Source organism: Thermobia domestica, chromosome 1 (genome assembly GCF_964235325.1).
Source record: "Thermobia domestica chromosome 1, izTheDome1.hap1.1, whole genome shotgun sequence".
NCBI classification, from domain to species: Eukaryota; Metazoa; Arthropoda; class Insecta; order Zygentoma; family Lepismatidae; genus Thermobia; species Thermobia domestica.
The window spans coordinates 387721321-387746580 of NC_137454.1; the positions used below are offsets into that span (position 1 = coordinate 387721321).

Below are 25260 nucleotides of genomic sequence, written 5' to 3' on the forward strand. Positions count from 1 at the left end.
CTCATTAACATTTATGGTCATGGACAGCTAGGCTCAATTGGAAAGGAAAAAAAGGAAAAAAAAAATATGTATTCTGTCTTAAAGGATTCTACAAACTTCCAACGCCAACACAACTCAAAGATGAGTTACAGTAAAAGTTAAACAGTACCTGTAATAATAGTGAAAAAGTCGTTTATAACTAAATGACAATACAAAATCCTCGGTAGACTGCTTCACAGAAAGGAAATAACCAACTTCATTACTGCTCGCAAACATCTCATTGCAGAGAGAAAGTAGACCTGCGGCTGTGTCGATTGACCTTCCCCCTTTAAGTACATAACATCTCCACTTCGTCCGCATCCAGCCGTTTAGAGGGCATTTCACTCAACATAATTTACAATTAACAGCGGTGGTAATAACAATATACACCATAGAAACATTATGGGAAGTACAAGACCAGCCAGTAAACTAGACTTAACTCCTGACACTATCGCATCAAAGTACGAGCGGTATCGTATACCCACCGTCTTGGGGCCCCTCACTGAACTAGTGGGCAGCATCATAACTAAACATAACATGAAGACAGCTCGAGGATTTACACAAATTTGTGATGTGGCGACTTAATACTTGGATTATGAAAAGAATATATATATATATATTAGTAGACAATACGGAATGCCCGCTACTGGACAAACATGAGCTAGCCATCGCTAATCAACTTTACGTTATCAAGCGAAGTACTTAAGGAGTTAAACAAAATGCCCGCTACTGGACGAACATGAGCTAGATGGTAGCGAGTAATATATTATACATCTAGACAACTCTGGGAATTTGATTCTTTTCAAAGCAAGAAAGAAACGGTGTTGATATTAGACTACCCCGTCGGCGTATGATTCGACTTACCGGTACTGGATAGAGACTCACTTTCGTTTACCCGGACATGTTACCTACAAGACTCACTTTAGGCAATATTATAGACATTGTAAAATTTACGCAGATAATATGTAAATACACTGAAGAACCAAGAATGAATAAATGTATGTTATTGTTTCCTTATAAACGATCTGTAACAATAGAATGAACACACAGGTAATAATATAACGTTTTAGAATATTGTGATCAAAAGCGACTTGGACAAATTTATAGACGGTAGACAAATTTTCTTTCACAACTTCCTGGACGACATCACTTTCTTCACAGGACGGAATAAAGAATAGTAAATATAGTTACCTGGAAATAGTGACCAAAGCTCACCAAACCTTATTCCCACTTCACGAGTAGGAACACTGCAGAAACATTGTGGGACAATGTCCTAGGGTGGCGACCGGTCCCCATGACTTCTCCAACATCTCATCATATAGCAGTCATAACCATGACTTCGGCACAGGTTGACCAAGAGGCGACATCTTGTTAGTTAATGCCAAGTAAGCACATTCCTCCACTACTTTCACCAGGTAGACAGAAGTTCGCTGCAAAGCTGCTGCAACACTTGTATTCACACCAGCGACCGCAGTCCAGGAACGTTTAAATCCCACAGAAACAGGAGTAACCAATAACAAATAACATAGGACGGAGTCCCTTATTAAGGAATTTGATGACACAGAATCACTAAATCAAAGGACGAGACTATACACAATTGAATGTGGTCCTAGAGACAAAGCTTGAAAGACCACTAAACTTCAACTCTCATCACAGCAGTGATTTACGAGTATTACACCAATCCCAATAATATGTCAGACATACACACGCTGAGCGAGTTTAGATGAATTTCTTATGATTCACTACATGTTCACTCCTCCAGCATACTGTTCGACCACAGCAATGCTTAAAAGGGCATTGATAATAAAAAGGACGATTGCTTACTACACAATTCGCAGTAAATTTATGTCCAAAAACATGGACAAATTATGCCTCCCTCTACACTTCCGCCATGTTTTGTTACAAGAAAAAAAAACAAAGGGGGGGACACGCTCCGCAACCTGCTCGCTCCTGATTGGTCGCTCCATACTGCGCATCAGAGCGTAGTATTGAAACGACAACTTTAATAATAAAATATATATATCCAAATAAAAATAAAAATTACATGAGTGAGCATTTATATATGCATGTTCATAATAATCCCTCCGTTTACATGAAACACAAAAATTTAAATTATTTCAAACAGTCAACGCTATTCACGGAAACCGCTCAACGCGAAACATAGACATACAAAGAAAAGTAGCATATTCTGACTACATGCATTAGTCCAATTGTCGACCATCTTGAATCCTTCACGAGAGTCGAGAATTGAGAAAATATAGAAGGAAATAACATTAACTAAGAGCTGATTAAACATTTCCACAAATAATCTCTTTGAGAAAATGTAACGCTCAAAGAGGAACGTTACAACGGCACTCGACAATCAACAACAAATGGTTAGCTGTGTGTTAAATAGTGTCGCCACGAGACGAGACAGAACCGTTTAAAACGAGACACAAGACGAGACGAGACGTCTCGTAAAATGAATCGTCTCGTCTCATGTCTTAAAAATGCAGACATAGTTTTTGAATATGTATAAAAATGTATTAACTTGGAAGAAATTATTTGCCTTCGAAATGTATATCAGCGTTTATTATTTCAAGTGAGGACTATCCTACAAAGAACAGGGAATACTAAAGTTACTTAAATAATAATAATAATAATAATAATTTTCTTACAAACAGCTTTCATTAACCATTTTCCAATCGATTCAAGTTCAATTATATTGTCATTCAGATCAGTGTTTCAGAACATTATATTCCGTGTGCTGGTAAGGATATCTATGTATAAAAATCCTGTTTTAGAAGTAGAAGTTTTCTTAGTGGCAGTTTCATCAGTAACTTACCATTGTTTCATGATTTTTCTCGTTCCGAACAAATACAGAAACGTGTATCTTTTTCGGTACGGAGTTTTGCTGGTTTAACAATGAAATTTAGTTTCTTTTTATTGTTTTATGATGTTATTCGAAGCTAAGCCATTTTTGAAATCGGGAAGTCACATATGCCTCCTTATTTGTTGAAGTGGCGCCAGAGGTTCTGAAAAAAGTATTTCAAAATATGTAGGGAAGCCTTGCCTTTCGACTGTACCGACGGTGTTGACAAATAGGGCTATTCTTGTTGCAGTAATTCATTACTAGTACAGTCCAGGATCGGATCCAGGATCGGATCCAGGATGGGGGGGGACGGTGGGTCGTAATACTGCTACTTAGAGCTACTTTTAAGAGCTCCAAACTCTGGGATGGGTTTTATTTATAAATAAAAAATAAGAAAGTTTCTTTTTCTGTAGGAAGGGGGGGGGGGTGATCACAGTCCCTGGTACAGTCAAAACTAAGTAGTCGTTCTTGGAAGAGTGTAGTCATGTTGTGTGTTGTACTGTTAACCAAACCAAACTTGATTAAAAGTTGTAATTTTAACCAGTTGGTATAACACTTTTTTTTGTTGGCCTCAGCCGCTCTAGTGTTGCCACGAGACGAGACATAACCTATCAAGGCGGGACGAGTATCTCTTTTCGAGACGTGACATGCTTTGCACCTGACAAAAATCGATAATTTTGTTCCCTGAGTTTGACACTAGTGTTGTTACTAGACGAGACAACCTGAAATCTCGTCTCGTCTCGTCTAGTAACAACACTAGTGTCAAACTCAGGGAACAAAATTATCGATTTTTGTCTCTAAAATTATTGTATATTACAAAAAAGTCGTATTTTCGTTATGTACGTGATAATTGTAAAAACAAGTAGCCTATAATATTAATAGCAATGATATATAAGTAACTTATCTAGTAATGTTAAGTTTCGAACTCCATTCAATATCACTGTCCTAATTATTTTTTAAATAAAATGAAATCTTTAAGTTTTACGTCCCAGCTTATGCCGGTTAGGCTAAAGGAGACGGTGATGATGAGAGATGAGTGAAATTGTTTAATGAAGAAAGTGGGAGGAAACGGGAGAACCCCGAGAAAACCTACGAGCACGGTGTTTGTCCACCACAAAGTCCACATGGCGCAAGCTGGGATCGAACCAGGGACATTTAAAAAAATCCCTATTAACACTCCTCCAGACAATAATAGTTCCATCCCTCGTAAACGCAATTGAATTTATAAAGAGTGGATCTACGATTATCATTTGCTAATTCTCAAATAGTTATTGATTTATTTTAACGCAAATAACTGTTAGAAACTTCAGTATGTGTGTTTTGTGTGTTTTATAATTATTTAATACAAATCTACAATTTATTTGTACATTCAAAAACAGCAAAAAAAAAAAAAAAAAAAAAAAAGTTGGATTCTAAAACTGTTGTTCTATTATCCTATTATTCAACTATTATCGCAACATCGAAAGAGTATTATCGATTTATCGAATATGGCATTAAGCTTTAAATTATTGTATATCGCGATGAATTATCGTACAGTTGGCAAAACTGGTGCTAACTTCGTTTTCCCAATCCCAGCTGGGCGAGGGGGTATGTTCCGTGCCGGTAACAGCGGGGGAATGTGGAGGAGGAGACGAGTGAGGCTACGGACTTCACAGACATTATTACACCTGTCAGTCACGTCCGTATGGGTGTTCCCTACGTTTTTCCTGTCCAATCACGCTCCCTCCTTGACTGTCAATCTGTCTGTACACAAAATCCTTCCATACGCCCTCTATATACGGGTAACATCTGCTTCAACTGGATTACTGGATTCTGTGAGAATGGCGTGCAATGTATACGGCAGCAGTAAGATGGCGGCTTCACTCTTCAAGTAATGTGGCATACTACCAACGTATGAATCAAAGGGTATTCCGCATGATTCTTACAGAATCCGGATATACCGTATCTTATTTATCCAACTAATATGTACATGAAAATTTTTCTCCGTGCATTCTCAGGCCCGTAACCAGAACACTAACTTGAGGGGGAGATTCTTGGGGAGGAGAGGAGAGGGTAATTTGAGTTAATTTTTTGCTTTATATTCTTTTAATATGTATTTATCTAAACAAACAACTGAGTTTCAAAGCATATTTAATTAGCCTGGCTACATCCTAGCTGTGGGCGAATCTGGTAATTAAAGACGAATTCAAAAACGTTCCAAGTCCACCTGTGTATTTTTTTTCAGAAGAAACAAAGAACATTATAATATTGATTTTTTTATTTGGAAGTGCTTTTTATGGTTTGTCTTATTAATTATATCTATTCCTTATTGCTCTTTTTAAAGTTCCTACTGCGTGAAACAGATATATTAACGTGAAAATATCGATAAACACCTGTGAACTTAGAAAGTTTTGGAATTCTGGTCTTCAATTTGAAATATTTCTGTTATATGTTTACTAAAGTGTGAATAATTGGTTACATTTTAATATACTTATAAAAAAAAACTTAAAAATTTATTTATATGGGAGGTTCTCTCCCCTCGAAGCAAATCCTGAAATAACCCATTGCGTTATACAGGATTGCCAACCATACCACGATAACTTTACGCCTTAATGATATATACGATAATGTACTTGCGATAAGAAGTGAATATAGGATAATTTTAGAACAAACTTTTTACTAGTTTTGTAGTTTTGTAGTGCAAGAAATGTAAATGTGCATTAAATGATAGTAGTATAAAACACACATGCTGAAGTTTTTAACAGTCATTCCCACTAAAATGAATTAATAACGATTTGAAACACCCTGCTTCCATTCTTTAAATTCAGTTACGTTTCCGAGGCAGGGTCTTCATTTATGGAGGGGCAGGAAGTGGCAATCGCCCCCCCCCCAAGAGTTTGAGGAATACATAGACCTATACTTTAATAGATTGCCTACTAATATACTAATACAAAATGTAAAAGTCCATTGTCGGTGGTTCTCTTGCACCCCCACCCCCAAGCAAAGTCTGAAATGACGCCCCTGTTACGAGGGTGTGGATATACAGGGTGAGCATAAAGTGTTGCCCTGATTACAAAAATTTATTACAGAAGAACCGTTTGACATAATAATGTAAATACTCGTCAGTTACATAAGTTAGTATTACAAGTTTTTTTTTAAAGACCACTTACGTTAAACCACTTCAACGTGTGCCCCCTTGGGAGTTTGGAGAATGTATAAGCATTGCGCTTTCTCCTGCTTCGATGCCATTTCGCCAACTAACCCGCGCGCGCCAAGTAACGTAAACTGCTTTACCGATAATTTTAAAGATATAAATCGTTAATTTTGTTCTCTGCGGTTGGCAAGTCTAATGCTATCATAATATTCTTGAGCAACTGCGATTTAAGTATTGTGCTATTATGCATAAATGTGTGCCAAAAATTAAACATCTAAAAAGTATTACCGACCTACCTTCGAAAGGCGAGCGAAACAGTTCAATAACGTTTGTTATAAATTGTCTAAGAGGCGACTAACTTTGGTTTCTCGTTGTTTGCAACTAAAGGTAAAACGAAGCATTATAGCCGAATAAACGTTTTCTTAGTTAATAAGTTGAGTTGATTTTGAGTTTAACTTCCCTTTCAGCAGCGAGACTATATGAGACGGGACCTACTGGTTAACGTGGAATCCGAACCACATGAGCTTCTTAGTTAACCCCTTTCTGCATGATTTTTTTTTCTTTTAGCGAAAAAGAAAATAATCAGTGTTGGAAATCCTCATATGGGAACTTGAAAAATGAGTTCAAACTTGAATTTTAGATTTTTCACTTAATTCCGACGAGAAAAAGTAAGTGTCATATATGACACACTTACAACTCACAAAGAACATACCAGATGACACCAAAATCTCTTATTCATATACGTCAATATTTCACACAGCAGACAAAACAGTCATTTGGTGCCTTTGATAAATCACAGAAAAGCTAGAGTAAAAAAAAAAAAAAAGTGGAATGTGCCATATATGGCACGGCATGCGGTAAGAAGTTAATAGTTTTCCATTGCAGCGATATGATTCGCCTGAATGCAACAACTTCCTACATCCCTAAACTGAATGGAATTGACCCACGATTATACTCTTTAGACTAAAAGAGACGATGATGAAGGCAAGTGAATGATGATGGAAGAATTGGTAGAATGAGAAAGTGGGAGGAAACGGAAGTACCCCGAGAAAACCCACGGACATGACGAGGTCCACCACCAACTTAGTTGGCCAGGGATAGAATCAGGGATCCCACCTAGCAGAGGTAAGCGCTCTATACTGAACTCCTAAACTGAATCAAGTAGAATAACATTTCAAGTCCTTTAACTTGGAATGTTTTCCTATTCAGCAGAAATTATTTTGTACTAACAGAATACCTGCACGTTTCATTTTGGACATAAAGCGGTGCATTTGGATTTAAATGGCATTGGAAGTGTCACTGTTCATCTCAGCGACCCCGAAAACTATGGATTCAACACTAATATCGGTCATTTTCGATATTTTTTATATATATCGTCCCTCCCGCAAGCTTCAAGGCTGAATTTGGATTTAAAACGGCATCGGAAATGTCACTATTCATCCAGTGACCCAGAAAACTTTGAATTCGACACTAATATCGGTCATTTTTGATCATTTTTATATATCACACCCTCCCCCAAGTTGCACTATCAAAGTAAAAAGATACGGAAGTCGTTGTCGGAAAGAGGGATTGCCGTCGTCGATGGTATCACGACGATCTACCGGTACTTGTTCAAAGTTGCCGACCTTTTGCCGAGGCGGTAAGCGTCAAAAATCGTAAAATAATATGCCCTTTGCCGACTGTTGCCGACCGTCAGAGTCGGCAAAACAGTCGGAAAGCCTTCTTTCCAACCCTTTCCTTATGCCGGCCTCCTTTCGACGGCGGCGCCGGCGCATTTAATGCTCATTTCCGGCTGTTTGCCGACTGCTCGGCAAGGCAACTATTCGTCGCGGTTGAAAATCGCGCAGAAAGACGCCGGCGTCCGGCGCCGGCAATCCGACCGCGGCATCTGGTTGGCATGGACAAATTGTCCGACTGTAGGCGGCAGCATGCTGATGGGGCAGACCCGAACCTCATCTATGTTGAAATTTTTCTCGTGATCAATCGGTTGGTTCACGAGTTATTAGGCCTAAGTTACAAATATAGTCACTTTCATATTTATATATTCTTTAAACTAGGGATGCGCACGAGCCGAGTCGAGACAGAATTTTCCTGAGAAAATTCGAGTCGAGACACAGCTCTTCCAATAGAAAAATATACCGTTTTCGAGTCGAGACATTACTTTTACAGCACATTTTCGAGACGAGACAGTCTCAAATCTTGTCTCGTGCGCATTCCTACTTTAAAGAAGCTTTTGACTTGGAATTTGGCTGTCGTCATATTATGAATATGAATAGTCCTAGGAACATAGACTCCAAAGAATAAATATGAAAATAGGAAAAAAATATAGACTTTAGATTTTTTTCTTTTAAATTTAGGTCCTCAATTTGTGGCAAGTAACTTGTCAATAATGATAAAATATCTATGGTAATGATTATCGTTGAAAATGTTCAAGTACGCTTTCGAGTTACGCAATTTATAGCTACGTTGCCGGACAGCTCATCAAATTCCCACCGTACAGAAAACAGAGGTTAAGCTTAATTGCTTTCTTGTACTTGAAAACGGTAAGTATATCTCAGATCACTCAAACAGTTTAGCAAAATTGTTAGGCCAGTTCACCGAAATTATTCATTCCCAAAATAGCTCTTACGTCAGATTTGCATTGGTACGAACCACATTCTTCCGTTCTCTTTAAACTTGGAGTGGTGCAGTGGAGAAAAGCTGCAGATATAATATATGCAATGATAAGTTGATTTTGCTATTTCCTCAGAAAGCTGTAATCTACGAAACGCATGCTTTGATAAGAAATATCGAAAAAGAACGTAGTAAACATCAGCCTTGGAATTACATGTTGCATTTTAGATTAGGGTACATTCCAGCATCACGTGTGAGATATTTGCAATCAGTTTAGGATTGAAATTTAGGTCATGCGATAATTGATCATAATGTATAATAATTTAAACCTTAATGCTATATATGATAGTGCTCTTGTGATAAAAGTCAATATACAATCATTTGTGAAAACATACTTTTTCTTACAGCTTTTGAATGTGCAATTAAATTGAAGATGTGCATTAAATAATTATAAAACAAACAAACAAACACACACACACACACACACACACACACACACACACACACACTGACCTTTTTAATAATCATTCCCGCTAAAATAAATCAATAACTATTTGAGTTGGGTTGATTTTAACGTCCCGTTTAGCAGCGAGGCTATATGAGACCTGGACCTACTGATTAACGTGGAATCCGAACCTAGGGATGGCCATTTCCGGAAAAAGAGTTTTCCGGTTTCCGGAAATCACATTTTTCGTTTTCCGTTTTTCCTGAAAATTTTCCGTCTTCCGCTTTTCCGGAAAATTTTCCGTCTTCCGTTTTTCCAGAAAATTTTCCGTCTTCCGCTTTCAATTTTCCGGTTTCCGGAAAAAAATATTTTCCGTTTTTCCGGAAAATGTGGCCATCCTTATCCGAACCACATGAGCTCCCGCCGGAAATCAAACGCGGGTCTCCCACGCCATAGGCGCTTATGCTCACCGCTTAGCCACAAGGTAGCTCCAATAACAATTTGAGAAGTGAGAAATGGCAACCCTGCACCCATTCTTTAAATTCAGTTACTTTTACGAGGGGACGGAAATATTATTGTTGTTCAGAGTAGTGTATATAAGGATTTTAAAAAAACGGTTAGAACATTGTTGCCAATTTGGAGTTCAAAATTGAAGATCACTAGATACGTTTATCTGTTGTTTATTATTGCTATTATTAGTATTATTACATGCATAATGAGTATACGATAAATTTTTTTGTAATATACGGAAATTTTAGACGAAAATTGATAATTTTGAACTCTGAGGTTGGCAACTCTGAAGCCCGTCCGCTATAGAACACGTGGATAAATATACTTTATTATCTTACATTTACTTTATAAATATGTAAAGTAGGTAGGGTTCCCAGATTTTTCAGAGAAATAGAAAAAAAAGGAAGCTTTTAATACTTTAGTGGGGAAAAAAAGCAGTAGGTCTGAGATTATACAGAATTTACATATAGAAAATACGAGGGTGATGCAGAAAGTAATGCCTCCAAGATGATAGGCCTAACTTTACTTGTGTTTGAAAGATGTCATTGATACAGGTATCTGTGAAAAGTTTGCAATATCAGCTACAAATGGCATCATTTTTCAACATAGTCCTTATTACAGGCAAGACACTTGCGCCAACGCGAAACAAGGTTTTTCGTTTCGTCGACTGATGATTCCTGGCAACACTATTGCCGAACTACTGCTTCAACCTCACACCTGTAGCCTCGACCCTTGAGGTGATGCTTAAGTTTGGGGAAGAGCAATAAGTCGCAGGGGGCAAGATCCGGTCTATATGAAGGATGAGGCAGAATGTCAACAACGCTTTGCCAGCAGATTGAACATCTTTGATTTTATATTTTATTTTATTTTATTTTTTATTTATTTATTTATTTTGATCAGGAGAGGACGTGTGGCGGTACTTGATCGACTGATGCTTCGTTTCCGGGTCGTAATGATGTATCCACGACTCGTCAGCGGCGATGAATGTTCCTCGGCGCACAACCTTCCGCAGTCAGAAATTAAATGACAGCCCGCTGTTTCAACCTGACGTCACCACTCGATGCCACGGATTACTCCATTACTCTGGAACGAGAAGAGATTGAAAAGTGAAACAAGTGGCATTCTATAGTTTAACCATCAGTACATAAATGATAAACAGTATTATTGACCAAGTAGTGGACTTGGTGGCATTACTTTCTGAATCATCCTAGTACAAATATGAAAATGAAATTTTTGAGTTTTACGTCCCATGGTTATGTCGGTTAGGCTAAAATAGACGGTGATGATGAGAAATGAATGAAATGATGGAATGAAGAAAGTGGGAGGAAACGGGAGAACCTCGAGAAAACCCACGCACACGGTGTTTGTCCACCACAAAGTTCACTTGGCGGGGGCTGGAATCGAACCCGGTACCCCAAGCACCAGAGGTGAACGTTCTACCACTGAGCCACCGCGGAACCTAGTTGTACAAATATGGTTTCACGTAGTAACGTACAGTAATTTTAATTGGAAACTCGGGCAGTTTCATTAAAAGTAATCGTAAACCATAAAACAAAACAAAACAAAAAAAACTATATTACAATGTCCGGTTGGAGCTTATGCGCTTTGGATCAGACTTTCCGTACTACGTGCCTGTCTTATATAGCCTTGATACTGAAGGGAACACTACACTCAAATTGAAATGACATGAAATAAAATCTTTCAGTGTAACGTCCCAGTCTTATGTCCTTTGGCTTAAGAGTCTTCATAACGGCGAAATTAAAATACCGCTAATTTTACAGTAATTATGTGATATCTTCAAATAGATAAAAGATAATCGAAATGTGGAACAAGAGCGCCCTAGACAATATTATTTTCCATGAGAAACCGTTATCACGACTCACTTATCTGCTTTCGATTTTGAGCCATTTTGAAAATCGGCATTTATTTTCGCGTTTCTAAACAGCTGAAAACGGAAAGCCACTAGGTGACTTGTGATAACGGTTTCTCATGTAAAATAGTATTGTCTATGTCGCTCTTGTTCCATATTTCAATTATCTTTTATCTATTTGAAGATATCACATAATTACTGTAAAATTAGCGGGGTTTTAATTTCGCCGGGATGAAGACTCTTAAGGGAGACAGGTGGTTAGGCAAGTGAATAATAATGGACGAATTGGTGGAATGAGAATGCGGGAGATAACAGGAGTATTCAAAGAAAACTCACGGACACGATGTTGTCCACCACGAACTTACTTGGCCGGGAATCGAACCACAGAGCCCACGCACCAGAGGTAAGCACTCTACCACTGAGCTAGCATTGCTCCCTATCTCAAATTGAGGCCACCAAGTCTATCAGACAAATCTTTGTTGCCTTTTTAACTTTATTTTAAATGAACACTTTTCATGTCTCAACAATCTCATAGCCTTTTTGTACGTGCCAAAAATATTTGCATGACATAGCTATAAATTCACAATCACTTGAAGTTCTACTTTTGTTAATTTAATGTACACTCATGTCCAAAATTATTGTCGCATATCTATAACTGTTTTCTTGTAAGAAAATAATTTGATAATGATTTTGCGGGGTACTTTTAATACTGATCCTATGTGTATAATCGGGAAATGTATATTTGTGGTAAATTTCATAGGAAAAGAATTATAAATACGAAAATTATAATGAGTAAAATAAAACTGTTGCTAAATGGACAAGACAATTTTATTTTCGTTTTATTGTTCTTATTTGCTGGTCTTTTGACACGAAATTTGCTACATACATGTCTTTGCTCATTATAAACATACTAACACTATAAGAAATACAGGGCGAACTCGTTATCAAATTATATTCCTAGAACAACATATTTATAGACATGCGACAATAATTTTGGACATGAGTGTACCTTCTGTTCCTGACATCAGTAAACCACAATCGATCGAAACCGCGAATATGATTGAGACGATATGGTCAGAGGAAGGCTAAGATGCTAATAAAACTTACGGGGAAAACGTGGAATCTGACAACCGTAATAGTAGGCCTATAGTTTATTTTTACTCAAATGCAATTTATGTCCTTTGCTAAGACATTTGCAACATGCACCCAACTACAATTTCTTGTTTGGGAAGAGTCCAATACTTCAGGCCACTACATACCCTGTATATGTAATATTGAACAGGTATTATACTGCACCTGAAAAGACTATATATAATTGTAAGATACTTCCATCTATATTTTCAGGGAAAAATGGTAGAACTAGATTGTTTTTATAAGAGAAGATAAAAAATAAAGTGTTAGATCAAATTTTCATGGTATATCAATCATTTTCCTGTTAAACAAGTGTAGTTTTGTTAAGAGTCTTCATCCCGGCGAAATTAAAATACCGCTAATTTTACAGTAATTATGTGATATCTTCAAATGGATAAAAGATAATCAAAATGTGGAACAAGAGCATCCTAGACAATATTATTTTCCATGAGAAACCGTTATCACGACTCACTTATCTGCTTTCGATTTCGAGCCATTTTGAAAATCGGCATTTATTTTCGCGTTTATAAAAACAGTTGAAAACGGAAAGCCACCAGGTGACTTGTGATAACGGTACCTCACGGAAAATAATATTGTCTAGGGCGCTCTTGTTCCATATTTCAATTATCTTTTATCTATTTGAAGATATCACGTAATTACTGTAAAATTAGCAGTATTTTAATTTCGACGGGATGAAGACTCTTAAGAAAATATACAAATGCATGTTGAGTTAGAAAGTTTTTTTTGGGGGAGGGGGCAGGAGAAGGGATTCTGATTCGTAATATTGTATTTCTAATGTGTGATGTAGTATTTCTTATACTTTAATGTTTGTATAACTATAATGTAACTAATAAATACATTGAAAGAAAAAATAATAATATAACAATAAAAAAAGAAACGACATATTATAATCGTAACATATAATAATACTTCCGTTCTGTCGTAAGAATGTCTCTCTCCTACTTCTATAACTACAGCATCCTCCTGCCTGAAGGACAAATGTCCGTACGATTAATGATTATGTATTAGTTCATTAACACCATTCCTTTCTCATGGTTTTTATTAGTCTCAAGGACAGGATCATGGAACGAGAAACTCATAAATAAAAAAAAAAAAGAAATAATAATATTGACAATAGATTTGTCACGCCTTCAAAATTCCAATCTCTTGTATTCTCCGTCCATCTTCTTGCAAATTTCAACCATCTATTTCTCGTTCTAGTTATCTCCCTTTCGGGAGATTTATAGAGAAAGTCCTGGCCTTATAGCCCAGTGGACTGCTTCACTAAATTTGTTTTATTTGTTTTTGAAAACGTAGATTTGTATAAAAGCTCGTTCCAACATGGACGTATTCGCCTGTTCTAAGTAAATTTGATTCTACACTATTTGTAAAATTACTTGGGGGTTAGAGGCTCAGGATATATAAAAAAGATGTAATAATTATAAAAATTGTAAAGAAATTAAATTTTGGCTAAATTTAAAGTTATGGACAAATTCGAAATTGCACAATTGTAGGAGCATGTCACTCCAGGTGTAAAGATGTCCGTCGCCATCTTGCCCCCCCCTTTCAACCATCTCACACTACTTTTTTTTTAATGTTTCTAGGGTTTGTTAAATCCTTGAATTATTGTTAAATTTTATGTTGTAATAATACTCTTATTATTCTCCTTGGTAATTATCATGCGTGTTCGCAACACTGAGTGCTGAAAATTGATCATAGCGCAAAGCTCTTGTTTCTATACAAGAAGACCCATGGATCCGTCTCTCTTCTTGTATTACGATATCAGTAACAGTTGAGCATCTCAGGGAACCTGAAAGATACAGTTCACACTTAAAAGATTTGCCATACTTTGTTTCTATAGCATATTGAGATTAAAAGTATTGAAAGACTATAGATGCAGGGAGGATCAAAAACTAAGGTTACAAGCCTGATATTTCTGGAATGTCGCCTGTTATAGAGGAATTAGGAGTGTGCAGTACTTTGCAGAGTTTCAATCACCTACCACCAAGGATCTTATAAAATAGAGGATCTGCCCTTACAACAAAATCTTGAAGCCATACGTCAGAGTTTCGCCACCCCTACTCTGCCCACTCCGCCCAATAGGATCGCAATGTTTTGAGCCAACAATCATGGCGGAAACGAAAGTGGCCAATCAGACGATGGTGGAAACGAGAGTAGCCAATCGGACGTGCCGATGCTCGGTTGTTTTTTTTCTTCATCGATTTAATAGGATGACGATACATATGGGCAGATCCTCTATTTATAACATCCTTGCCTACCACCAACGGCGTTAATTGTAGATAAATACAAATGGGGACTCGCTTGTAAAACTAGTCTCGCGAAGAAGTCTGCTCAGTTACTCGATTTCTGTGGGCGAAACGTGTAACCGCGGCTGAAATCCACCAGCAGCTGATAGAGGTTTACAGAGAGACTGTAATGTCTCGTCAGTATTCGCAGAATGGTGTCGAAAGTTTGCGGCTGGTAGAGGAAACGTCACCGAGGAGGAACGCAGTGGCCGACACCCAGCACGGCATCAACAGATTTGAACACAGCTCACATCATCGACCACCCTCCCTACAGTCCGGACCACGCTCCAAGCGACTTTCATCTGTTCCCGGACTTGAAGGAGCACCTAGGAGGCCGTCGCTTCACTTCAGACGAGGAGGTGAAACATTGCCTGACAACGCAGCTGAACATGTAAGAATTTTTACCAGGAGGGAATCTTTAAACTACCCCCACGATATAACAACTGCCTCAACTAATAAGGAGACTATATCGAAAAATAACCTAATGTATGTACTATCTGTTGGCTGTATTGGTTGTATGAAATTATATATACACGTTTCACTGCGGGTTTTGTAACCTTACTTTCTGATCACTTCTCGTATTTTATTGTAGTAAAGTAAGTTTTTTTTTTTTTAATTTGAAGAAAACTGGCTTTGGACTGCAGGATTCATTTGTTGAGAAGGTTCTTTCCTTGACGTTGAGTCCAATTCTAAGTTGAGACTAAATGATCTACGGCGTTGATATATTCAAATAGATAGCCATATCGAGTAATATGTTTTCAAGATGTAATCCACTTAAAAAAATATTGACAGATTTTTTTTTCTATTTTCTTGCAGTGTTTACGTTCCAGTATTTCTTCGTCGCTTCCTTCTTCTGGATGAATGTTATGTCAATTGATATAGCCTGGACATTCAGGTAAATATACTTTGAATTATTTCATATGTTGTTGGCAATTGGAGAGCGTAGGGGGAGAAGCTTGGTAGATTTCCGAACGTCAGAGTTGGAGGAAGTGATTTCCGCCTATCGACTCACTTCCTGAACACAGTAGAGCAAGGATCTGCTCATTGGCTTAAAACTATACATTGTATTAGAGAAAATATCCTATGTGGACAAAAGAAAATGTTACTTTTATTAATGATTGAAATTAATATTTATTAGTAACATAAAGTAGAAATAGTATGTTTGATAGACAGTAGCAATATAAAACGTGTTCGGGTGAATTTACTCCACAATTTGTTACCTGGCATAGTAACACCGGAGAAAAATTTATGTGCAGATATAAAGGTGGTCTCAGCTGCTTCTTATTTTTTCTGTTTCGGAAATTCTTTGTCATTGTTATGAGTTTAGCCTCTTGTGATTTTGCACCGTTTTTATTTGTAATTGCACTGAGAAAAAAATTAATAGGTAGTGTACTGAAAAAGATAGGTTACATGCGTAATTCCTGTAGTTTTTGGACTTAACGTACAGCAGACATATAACTGAAAACGTATGTTTTATAATACTTTCTGTATAAAGTAGCATGTTGACCTAACTACGAGCGCATTTCCCCTCCGCCCCCTAACTAACAAAAACTATGAAGCCGCCACTGTGCACTTTAACACAGAGGGATACCCCAAAGTGAGATTGAATATGAAGGGTAAGGGGAAAAAAGAAGGAATGTCACAAAACTGCATTTTCGAGAAAACGGCGTTTTAATATTGAAAACCACGTAAAAAGAATAGGGTTAATTAAATCTTTTGCCACTTTTTACATGGACATTTCTACATCTACGCATGCATGGCATATACAGTCAAATACTACCAATAGTCACCAACAAATGGGACAAAGCACCCGAAAAAGCACATAAATGGAGATTCCTTGTTTTTTCCCCGTACCCTTCATATGCTTTTATGACATTTAAAATCATAAAAACTTACATCTAAAAACTTACAATGGGATCCTACACAAAATATATTTACTGAGTCTTAATCTCCAGTTCATAAGCTTTTATTTGACACTTGAATCATTAAAATCGGTTAAAAATTGACTTTAGAAATTGAATGAGAAGGAATATATAATTAAATAGCATTTACTGGAACAGATGGTCTGTCACTGATTCATTTGAACGATTCCAGTACCAGCGCCGGAACACCCTGACATGCGATCTCTCTTTCTTCTGAGTATGTAATAATAACAACACCAAAACTGTCCGTCCAGGCTGTCCGTCCTGGCTGTCACAGCTTGTTGTCTGTCCGCTTTTTTCGATTCAAGGTCATCACTTTGAAGAAAATCCTTGATGCAAAATCTGTCCGCAAATCTCTAGCTCTTATAACTGAAACATACCGCATGCAACACCATCTATTGAGTAGGTGAGTAACTTCTTGATCATAGCCATCTAGCTGGTAAATATAGCTAAAATATTAATGTTCAAAAAAGAAAAAAGTCAGTGTATCCAACTCAATATATTTTTTCGGAACGTTCCAGGATTTTAATTTTTCAAGATATCGCTTTAAAACATATAGGGATGAATTTACCCCATTACTAATAAATATGATAATTGTTAAAAATGAGTTGGCAACACTGACAGTCTTACCGCCAATACCCCCAAATAACGTTAAAATTCAATAGCTCGGCTCGTAATTAACCGATTTTCAAAATTCAAACGACATTCGACAGAGAAATAAATTTACCATCTTCTGAATGTATTGTGGGTTGCATACCTCTAAGGATACTATTTCGAATTTTTTATATCTCCGTTGTTTATTAACCGATTTTCAAAATTCAAACGGCAATCAATAGACAAATACATTTCCTATCTATCGAATGGTTTGTAGGTTGCATAACTCTAAGGATATAATTACAAAAACTCAAATAACTTTCTTATTTATACATGTATCTAAAATTCAAATGGTATTATGTTCTGTATATTCAAAGGCCTTAGCTTTTATAGTGTTGATACTATAAAAACACTTATACAGTTAAAACATACTTAAAATTACAAGTTCGGATACTGATAATGGAACCTTCTGCTAACCTCGTTCTCAATAGGAAACAATGACTTCTTAAACTCTGTCCACTGATCATAATTCAAGCTGAATAGACAGCCGTTAATATCAAATACAACTTGAACTTCGGTTTGCACATTTTTCACAATTACATTGAAATTGTTAGTAAGTATAAACTTCTTTTGGGGATCCATTCTAATCACTCCATTTTTTATTTCTGACAACATATTTTTGTTCATTTTTATTATTCTTTGGATTCACAAAACCGATCCTCATTTGAAATTTACTTATTACAATTAATCACATACATTGGAAATCTTGAAACGGTTTCGTTTTAGACTTTTTTTTGATCTTAGTAAGAATGAGTAGAGACCGGGCTCGCTGATGAAAACAGTTTGAGGATGCAAGGGTATCTTTTTGATACCCGTTAAACTAGAATACTGTCGTTGATATTTTTTCTTACATGGTTTCCTATGGCTTTTTTGGAGCTTAAGAATGAGTAGAGACCGGGCTCGTTAATGAAAATTGTATGAGGTTGTATGTTTGAAAGGGGGTGAGCGTCTTGCTTACCCTTAAAATCTCTATATACCCGTTGATATTTTTCTCTTACATGGTCCCCTATGGCTTGATTGGTGTTTTCATACTCTAAAATTTTTGCAACGTCCTTGGCTTTGAATCATATTGCTCCGCCATCATCGATCACAGTTAGAAGCTCTCGGTCTTCAAATTTAAACACGCTCATGATAACTGGTTGTCGTATGGTTGTTTAAGGAAAATGTTCGTTTTATGAAAAATATTCATAAAACCGCTTTACATTTGAAATTTACATACAGAACTCAACAGTTGGATAGTTAACTTTTAAACCAGTGTATTTGATTTATATTCCATCTTTAAGGATCTCATCAATCATATTATGTTATGTGTTTTGTAAATCTAGGTGGAAGAAAGAACTTAAACTTCTCACACTCAACTAAAATGCTCTTTCCAAACTTAGTTTTAATCTTTTCCATTTTCACAATTTTATATTCTACATTTAATTCTAATTCTCTTAATCCGATAACTTGTTTTTGCTCAAGACTTCCAAGCTTGTTTAAAACTTCAATGTGACTCGCCATCGTATTTATTATATAGAAAATCAAAAAATATTTTATTCATTTTTTGTCGATTTCGTTTATGGAAAACCTCCATAAACAACACAAACAAACATGTAACTATCTAAAACTCTTCTACTACTTTCTCATTCTTGGGATCATATGTAAAGTTCTTTTGTCCAATTAAAATCGCATAACATATAGTATTGGCAGCCACAGCTTCTGCAAAGTCTACAACAATCTTTATGTTTGTTCGCTCATTTACCGATACCTTCTTCCTCTTACTACAATTAATCACATACATTGGTCTGCTATCTATAAACTCTTTAGGATCATAGTACATTTCTGTGTTACCACATGTTATTCTCTTAAATGCAGTATAGTCTTCGTACATCTTAAAATAATCTTTGTTGGCAATATCTAAATTTTTTGATTCTTTTGGAAATACCTCATTCCTTCCATTCTTAAGATAAATATTCTTTACCTTACAATGATCAAACTTACTTGCATCTGCTGTTTGTTTGCCACTTCTATCAGTTTGGAACATTACAACTACGAAATCAGGCATATCAAATTGTCTAGAATTAAATTGAGTAGTAACATCAAACTCCAAGAAATAACCTACACCAGTCTTCTGAACACATTGATAAGTATGGAATGAAAACATGACTTTAGGTTCTTTAAGAATATTCAACTTTAACTTGTTTTCGTAATTAGATTCGTATTCAACAATAGGCATTCTTATCTCCATACTTTTTATTGTTATTTTTCCATCATGAGGAGCTGCTCCTGATCCAGTCCATTTGTACAAAACATCGTTATTATTGTTAGCTTGTGTAAATGTTATTCTCAATCCACCTTTCCACATAACCTCTTTATAATCACTTAAAAAGCCTGGAATTAATCTTAATGGATACAAAACGCTAAAGTCCTTTCTTAGACCAAGTTTATCATCTGTTTCAAATCCTACTTGTTTTAAATATTCAACTTCTGGCTTGGAAATCTTTAATGTTCCAATGGCTGTAGATGTTATTCCTGGTAGTTCAATCTTATCTATAACAACTCCATGCTTTCTAACCTCAATTTGAGAAAAGAAGAATGGGAAGAAGTTATCTACAAGTTTTATAGTATCGTTTGCACCAAATGTTCCTCCAACTGATGCACCAACAACTTCAAAAGTCATATGACAATCTGCTTTGTGTGGATGTACGAACCCATCCCCCACGTTGAAATCAAACTCAGTATCTTTGTTAGCTTCATTCAAATTATTAAATGTTCTTGTGTTAGCTTTAAAGCTCTGTATCTCGTAACTCTCAACACTATCCATTTATTATAAAGAAAATCTTGAAACAACGCTTTTATGGGATATACCCATAAAAGATTCATGCATAATAACAACTAAAAACTTATAATCCCCATCCCAACTTAACCTTAGCATTCATAGCAGTACCAACCCTAAAAGCAGCTAATCGTTCACCAATTGGCGCATCACTACTAAATGCTCTTTTCCATGCTTTAGTTTCTAGTTCCTTATCTGCAATATGTCTTGACTCTGTATCTTTATTGTCTCTGTAGTATATATCGTGTTCTTTACAAGCCTCATCTAATGGGTTAATACCTTTATCACCTCTTTCTAATCTTTCTTGTAGCTTAGTTCCCGGACCACAATACGAAAATCCTGGAATATGTAATTCAAATGGGAGTTTATTAATCAAATCATTTACTAATCCTTTTCCAAGCTTCTCATCATTCCAAAATCGTGGTGGTAATGTATTTAAAATCTTAATCAAATAACTTATACCTTTTGGATCATTAGGAATAAACTGTGAAAGCTTATTATTAATCATACTCACTATACCTACTTTCTCATTGTAAAAGTTATCATTTCCAGATTTTTCTTCTCCATCTATAACTATTAACCGATCAATTAACTTTCTAACATCATCCATCCAAATGTATTCTTTAGGTATCTCTGTATATTGTTTAATTCCTTCACCAGTCCTTTTAGGTGTCGTGTTCTTTTTAGGAGTTGGAGGCAAAGATGGTTTAATATATTTATCCCAAATAGGCTTGATAATATTAATATACTTAGAACCTCTACTCGATGCTACTTTTTTTATCTCGATTATATTTTTGGAAGGCGACATCTGATTCTATTATTATTTCCTTGTACTGTTCAAAATCATCATCATCATAATCTTCAATGGTTTTATTAGTATTCATCGTTAACAATTCCCATAGACCTTCTGTTCCTTTATAAGTTTTACCACTAATTATCAAATCATCACCATTCACTTTAACTTCAGAATTTCCTATCTTATTTATTATTTTCCCATCTTCTTCTACAGTTCTTATTCCAAACACACTATCATTTCTTTTACTATAATATTTTGTTGCAATCTTACCAAATGATTGTGCAGTTGTTAAAGGTTCTACTCCTTCCACTTTGTCTTTAATTTGTTTTCTCATCTGCTTTATTTCTCCAGTTATAGGCGTATCACTACTACTTGGAGAACTATCATAACTTATCTTTTTAGGTGTTTCTAGTAGACTAGGATCTATTGAAGCCGTCTTATGTGCAACTGGAACAAGTTCAGTTATTAGATTTTTATTTTGTTCTGCTACTTCTTTGATCTCACTTCCCAAGTTTTCAATAGCATCAATTACAGGTTGCTCTTGTGTTTTAAATTTATCGTATATACCTGCTCTTTCTTTCTTCCAAGATTTGAAGCCCTTTATCAAGAACTCCTTCAACTTAATATTCTTATCAATTTCTTTCTCATCCATTTATTGTATAGAAAACGAACAAACGTCGATAAACGTCAGAGGACGTCAATAAACGTCAAACGTTAAAACGTAAAACCTCAATAAACGTGAAAAACGTCAATAAACGTCAAACGTTAAAACGTAAACGTGAAAAAACATCAAACGTTTAAGAAGTGTTTTATCTTGTTCCTATACTTACCATTGTTTACCTTCCTTGTCATATCAATTACTATAAAACCATAATCTTCTTGCCAACATTTTGAACATATCTCTTTAAATTTATCATAAGTCATATCTCCTCCAACAAACTCATTATACACATGTTTAAGATTAGTGTCATCTTGTCTGAATATGCATAAGAAGTTGACGTTATCTCTTATAAGCTGTTTAGGTACTTTTGAATATGTTTGTGCAAGATAGAAACAGTCTAAATGTCTATGCCTACCTCTTGTAAAGTAATTTCTAACAGTATCTTGATTCTCTAAAATGTAATCGTCAAATACAACTACAGAGTATTTTTCACATTCATCAATAGGCACAATAGAATCATTACCGCTTAAGAACATTGCTATATGCTTATCGAACTTTAGTTCTGCCTTCTCAAATCGATCTTTCAACTGCTCATACTTTGGCTGATTCATGCTTTTAGAATATATGTAGAAGTAATTATTGTTTAACCAACCTGGCTGTAATAAGAAGTTAAATAACAAAAAAGTTTTACCACACGCCGACGGACCTACGATAAGACATCGAACATCGTCAGGTATAAGCTCTACATTTCTTTTCTTAGCTGTTGTCTCTTTTATCATCTCTTTTACATCCTAATTAATAGTTTTCTTACTCATTTATTATAGAGAAAATCTGAGGGTGAGCAAAACGCTCAGCCTCTTTCTTTTTTGACTTCATGATTAGAGAGTACAACCCCGGTTCGTTGATGAAGGTTGTGTGAGGTTGTTCATTTGGAAGGGTGTCCGGATTTGTAGTTTCCAGGTCTTCAAATCTACTCTGTTACTAAACCTACCGGAGGCTACAGCGTACCTTTAGATGTGAGAAAATACTTAACAGATAGGGAGCTCCGATTGGTGCTACCAAAAATATACACGTTGAAGTCTTAGACTTTTTGGACCTCCGAATACAGCGGAGCAAATTTTATGATCTTATATCTTTAAGTTGTTCTCTGATCTTAAGCAACGTATCTTTTATATAATCGCTATCCATTTCACCATTTAATGTTATTATCATCTCTAACTGTTCTTTAAATGAGTTAATACAAGTGACAATGGTTTTATATTCGTCTTTTCTTTTGCTTATGTTTAACTTAGAAGACAAACCTGTTATTATAGCACTTCCAGTTGCAAGAGACGTTGTTAATATTGAGTAAATTGTTACAGGTATAAAAATATTAATAAACCCAGTTGTTGCAGAAAGTATAACCGACAACGCGATCAAAGTGTAGTATGCATATTTAACAATTCGTAGTTTTCTCTTTTTATTCTTTAAACTGTATTCTAACTTTTGAATGACATCTTCTATTAACTTGATTACTTTCTCTCTTGGAATATCTCTAGGTAAATCAAACTCGCTCATTTATTATATAATAAATGGCTAAGGTATTCAAGTTAACGAGTGATACTTCTGTGTTAAAGAAGAAACTCCATTACGAATTAGACAACAGTAGCAACTATTTAAGTATAGGATTAGTTGGGTTTTACAGTACATATCTAACTCCAAACATAACAAAAGAAAAAAACAGTTTCTCATATGGTGATAGACAAGTTTTTATACCAGAAGGGCAATACAGCTTAAACAGTCTTAATGAGTATTTAAAATCTCAGTCAATCAACACAACATTATCAGAAGATCATTTAAGAAATAGAGTTAAAATTGAAACTGATAGTAATGATGTTACAATTGGAAGTATAGGCACTGTTCTCGGGTTTAATGTTTTTGAAGTTTTAGAAAAGAACAAAACACATATTGGAAGTAAGTTGCCAAAGTTCCATCCTTTGATACTATAAATGTTCACTGTAATATAGCAGATGGTATGTTTGTTAAAGATACAGAATACACATATAGAGAAACAGGGATCGTAGCATCATTCAAAACAGATGCTGAGTTCAAACATAGTATTATTTACGAGCCTACTTATCCATTATTTTTCCCTATATCCAAAGACAAGGTTGATAATTTTGAGATAAGGATAACAGATGAGAATGATTCCTTAATTGATTTTGATGGAGCAACAACAACTGTACTTTTACAAACAAAGATTTTCTCTTAAATAAATAGGAAGATGTGTTCAATTAAAGGTTGTATGTTTAGTGTTCCTTACAACGAACTAAAGGATCTAAATATTGATCATGTATTAACAAAGAAACAACTTAACGATAAAGCCAAGAAAATTAAAGAAGGTAAAGGAATGAATTTAACTTTAACTACTGCACAAATGAAAAAGATTAAGAAAGAGCATATGGATGGTTTTATCTTTACAATTCCAGCCATTTTAGCAGCTTTAGGAGCAGTTGGCTCATTAGCAGGTGGTGCAGCAGCGATTACTAAAACTGTACTAGATGCTAAGAAGAATAAACAAGAACTTGAAGAACAAAAAAGACACAATATGGCTATGGAAGAAAAGCAGGGAGCAGGTAAACCAAAGAAGTCAAAAAACTAAAACCATTGACCAACTTCGATATAGAGAGGTTGGCTAAAGAATTAAAGATAAAACGATTTAGAGGTGTATTTATGAGTGATGAACTTCCACAAAAACCCTATGTACATGAGTGTGGTGTAGTTAACCTCGATAAATCAGAAAACATTGGTACTCATTGGATATGCTATTGGAAAGATAACAACATAAAGTACGTGTTCGATTCTTATGGTGGTGTTCCTCCTAAACAACTGGTACAATATCTTGGTACCGAAAACTTCTTTTACAATGACATACGAATACAAGACTTTAATTCAGTTATATGTGGTCATCTTTGTGTTAAGGTTTTAAATCTTCTAAACCAAGGGTATTCTTTTAGTAATGTTATGTATATGATTAAAAATGATTAAGTGCTTTTATGGTTTGTATCCATAAAAGTTTTGTTTTAAGATAAATATGGAAGCTATACACAATAGATTTTCAGATTATTTTGAGAAGCATGGAGATGAACTAGATCCACTAGATAGTTATAATTTTTATCAGTATTTTGAGTATGTTAGTGAGATAGACTTAAAAGATAGGAACAACGTATATACAGTTATTGATTTATGGAAAATGCTAATACCTAAATTTTTGTACACGGAAGAAGAGGTGGAAAAGTTACGCCCAATAATTACCTTAAAGGAGTTGTTGTCAAATTATAGCTCTAGACCATTACAATGCAGTAATTGTGGTAGTAAGTCATTAACAAAAGGTATGAGTAGATACATTTGCGATGATTGTTCTGTAGCGAATGGTTTTGTTTACGATACTTGTGAAGGAATGAGAGCTGCTTGCGTAAGAAAACCATGGTATGATACTACAAAAAGATTTAAGTTACAGTTATCTCGTTTCCAAGCTTTACAGGATAGAATT

At 35.6% G+C, this 25260-nt stretch overlaps 1 protein-coding gene across 1 annotated transcript in view; it reads left to right on the forward strand.

The window, feature by feature from the left end:
- Positions 1-25260, forward strand: part of LOC145682831 (G-protein coupled receptor Mth2-like) — a 130755-nt gene that overhangs the window by 65785 nt on the left and 39710 nt on the right. Inside the window, exon 2 of the mRNA XM_081754199.1 lies at positions 15694-15772. Within this exon, the coding sequence (XP_081610325.1) occupies positions 15694-15772 (79 nt within the window). The remainder of the gene's footprint in view (positions 1-15693; positions 15773-25260) is intronic.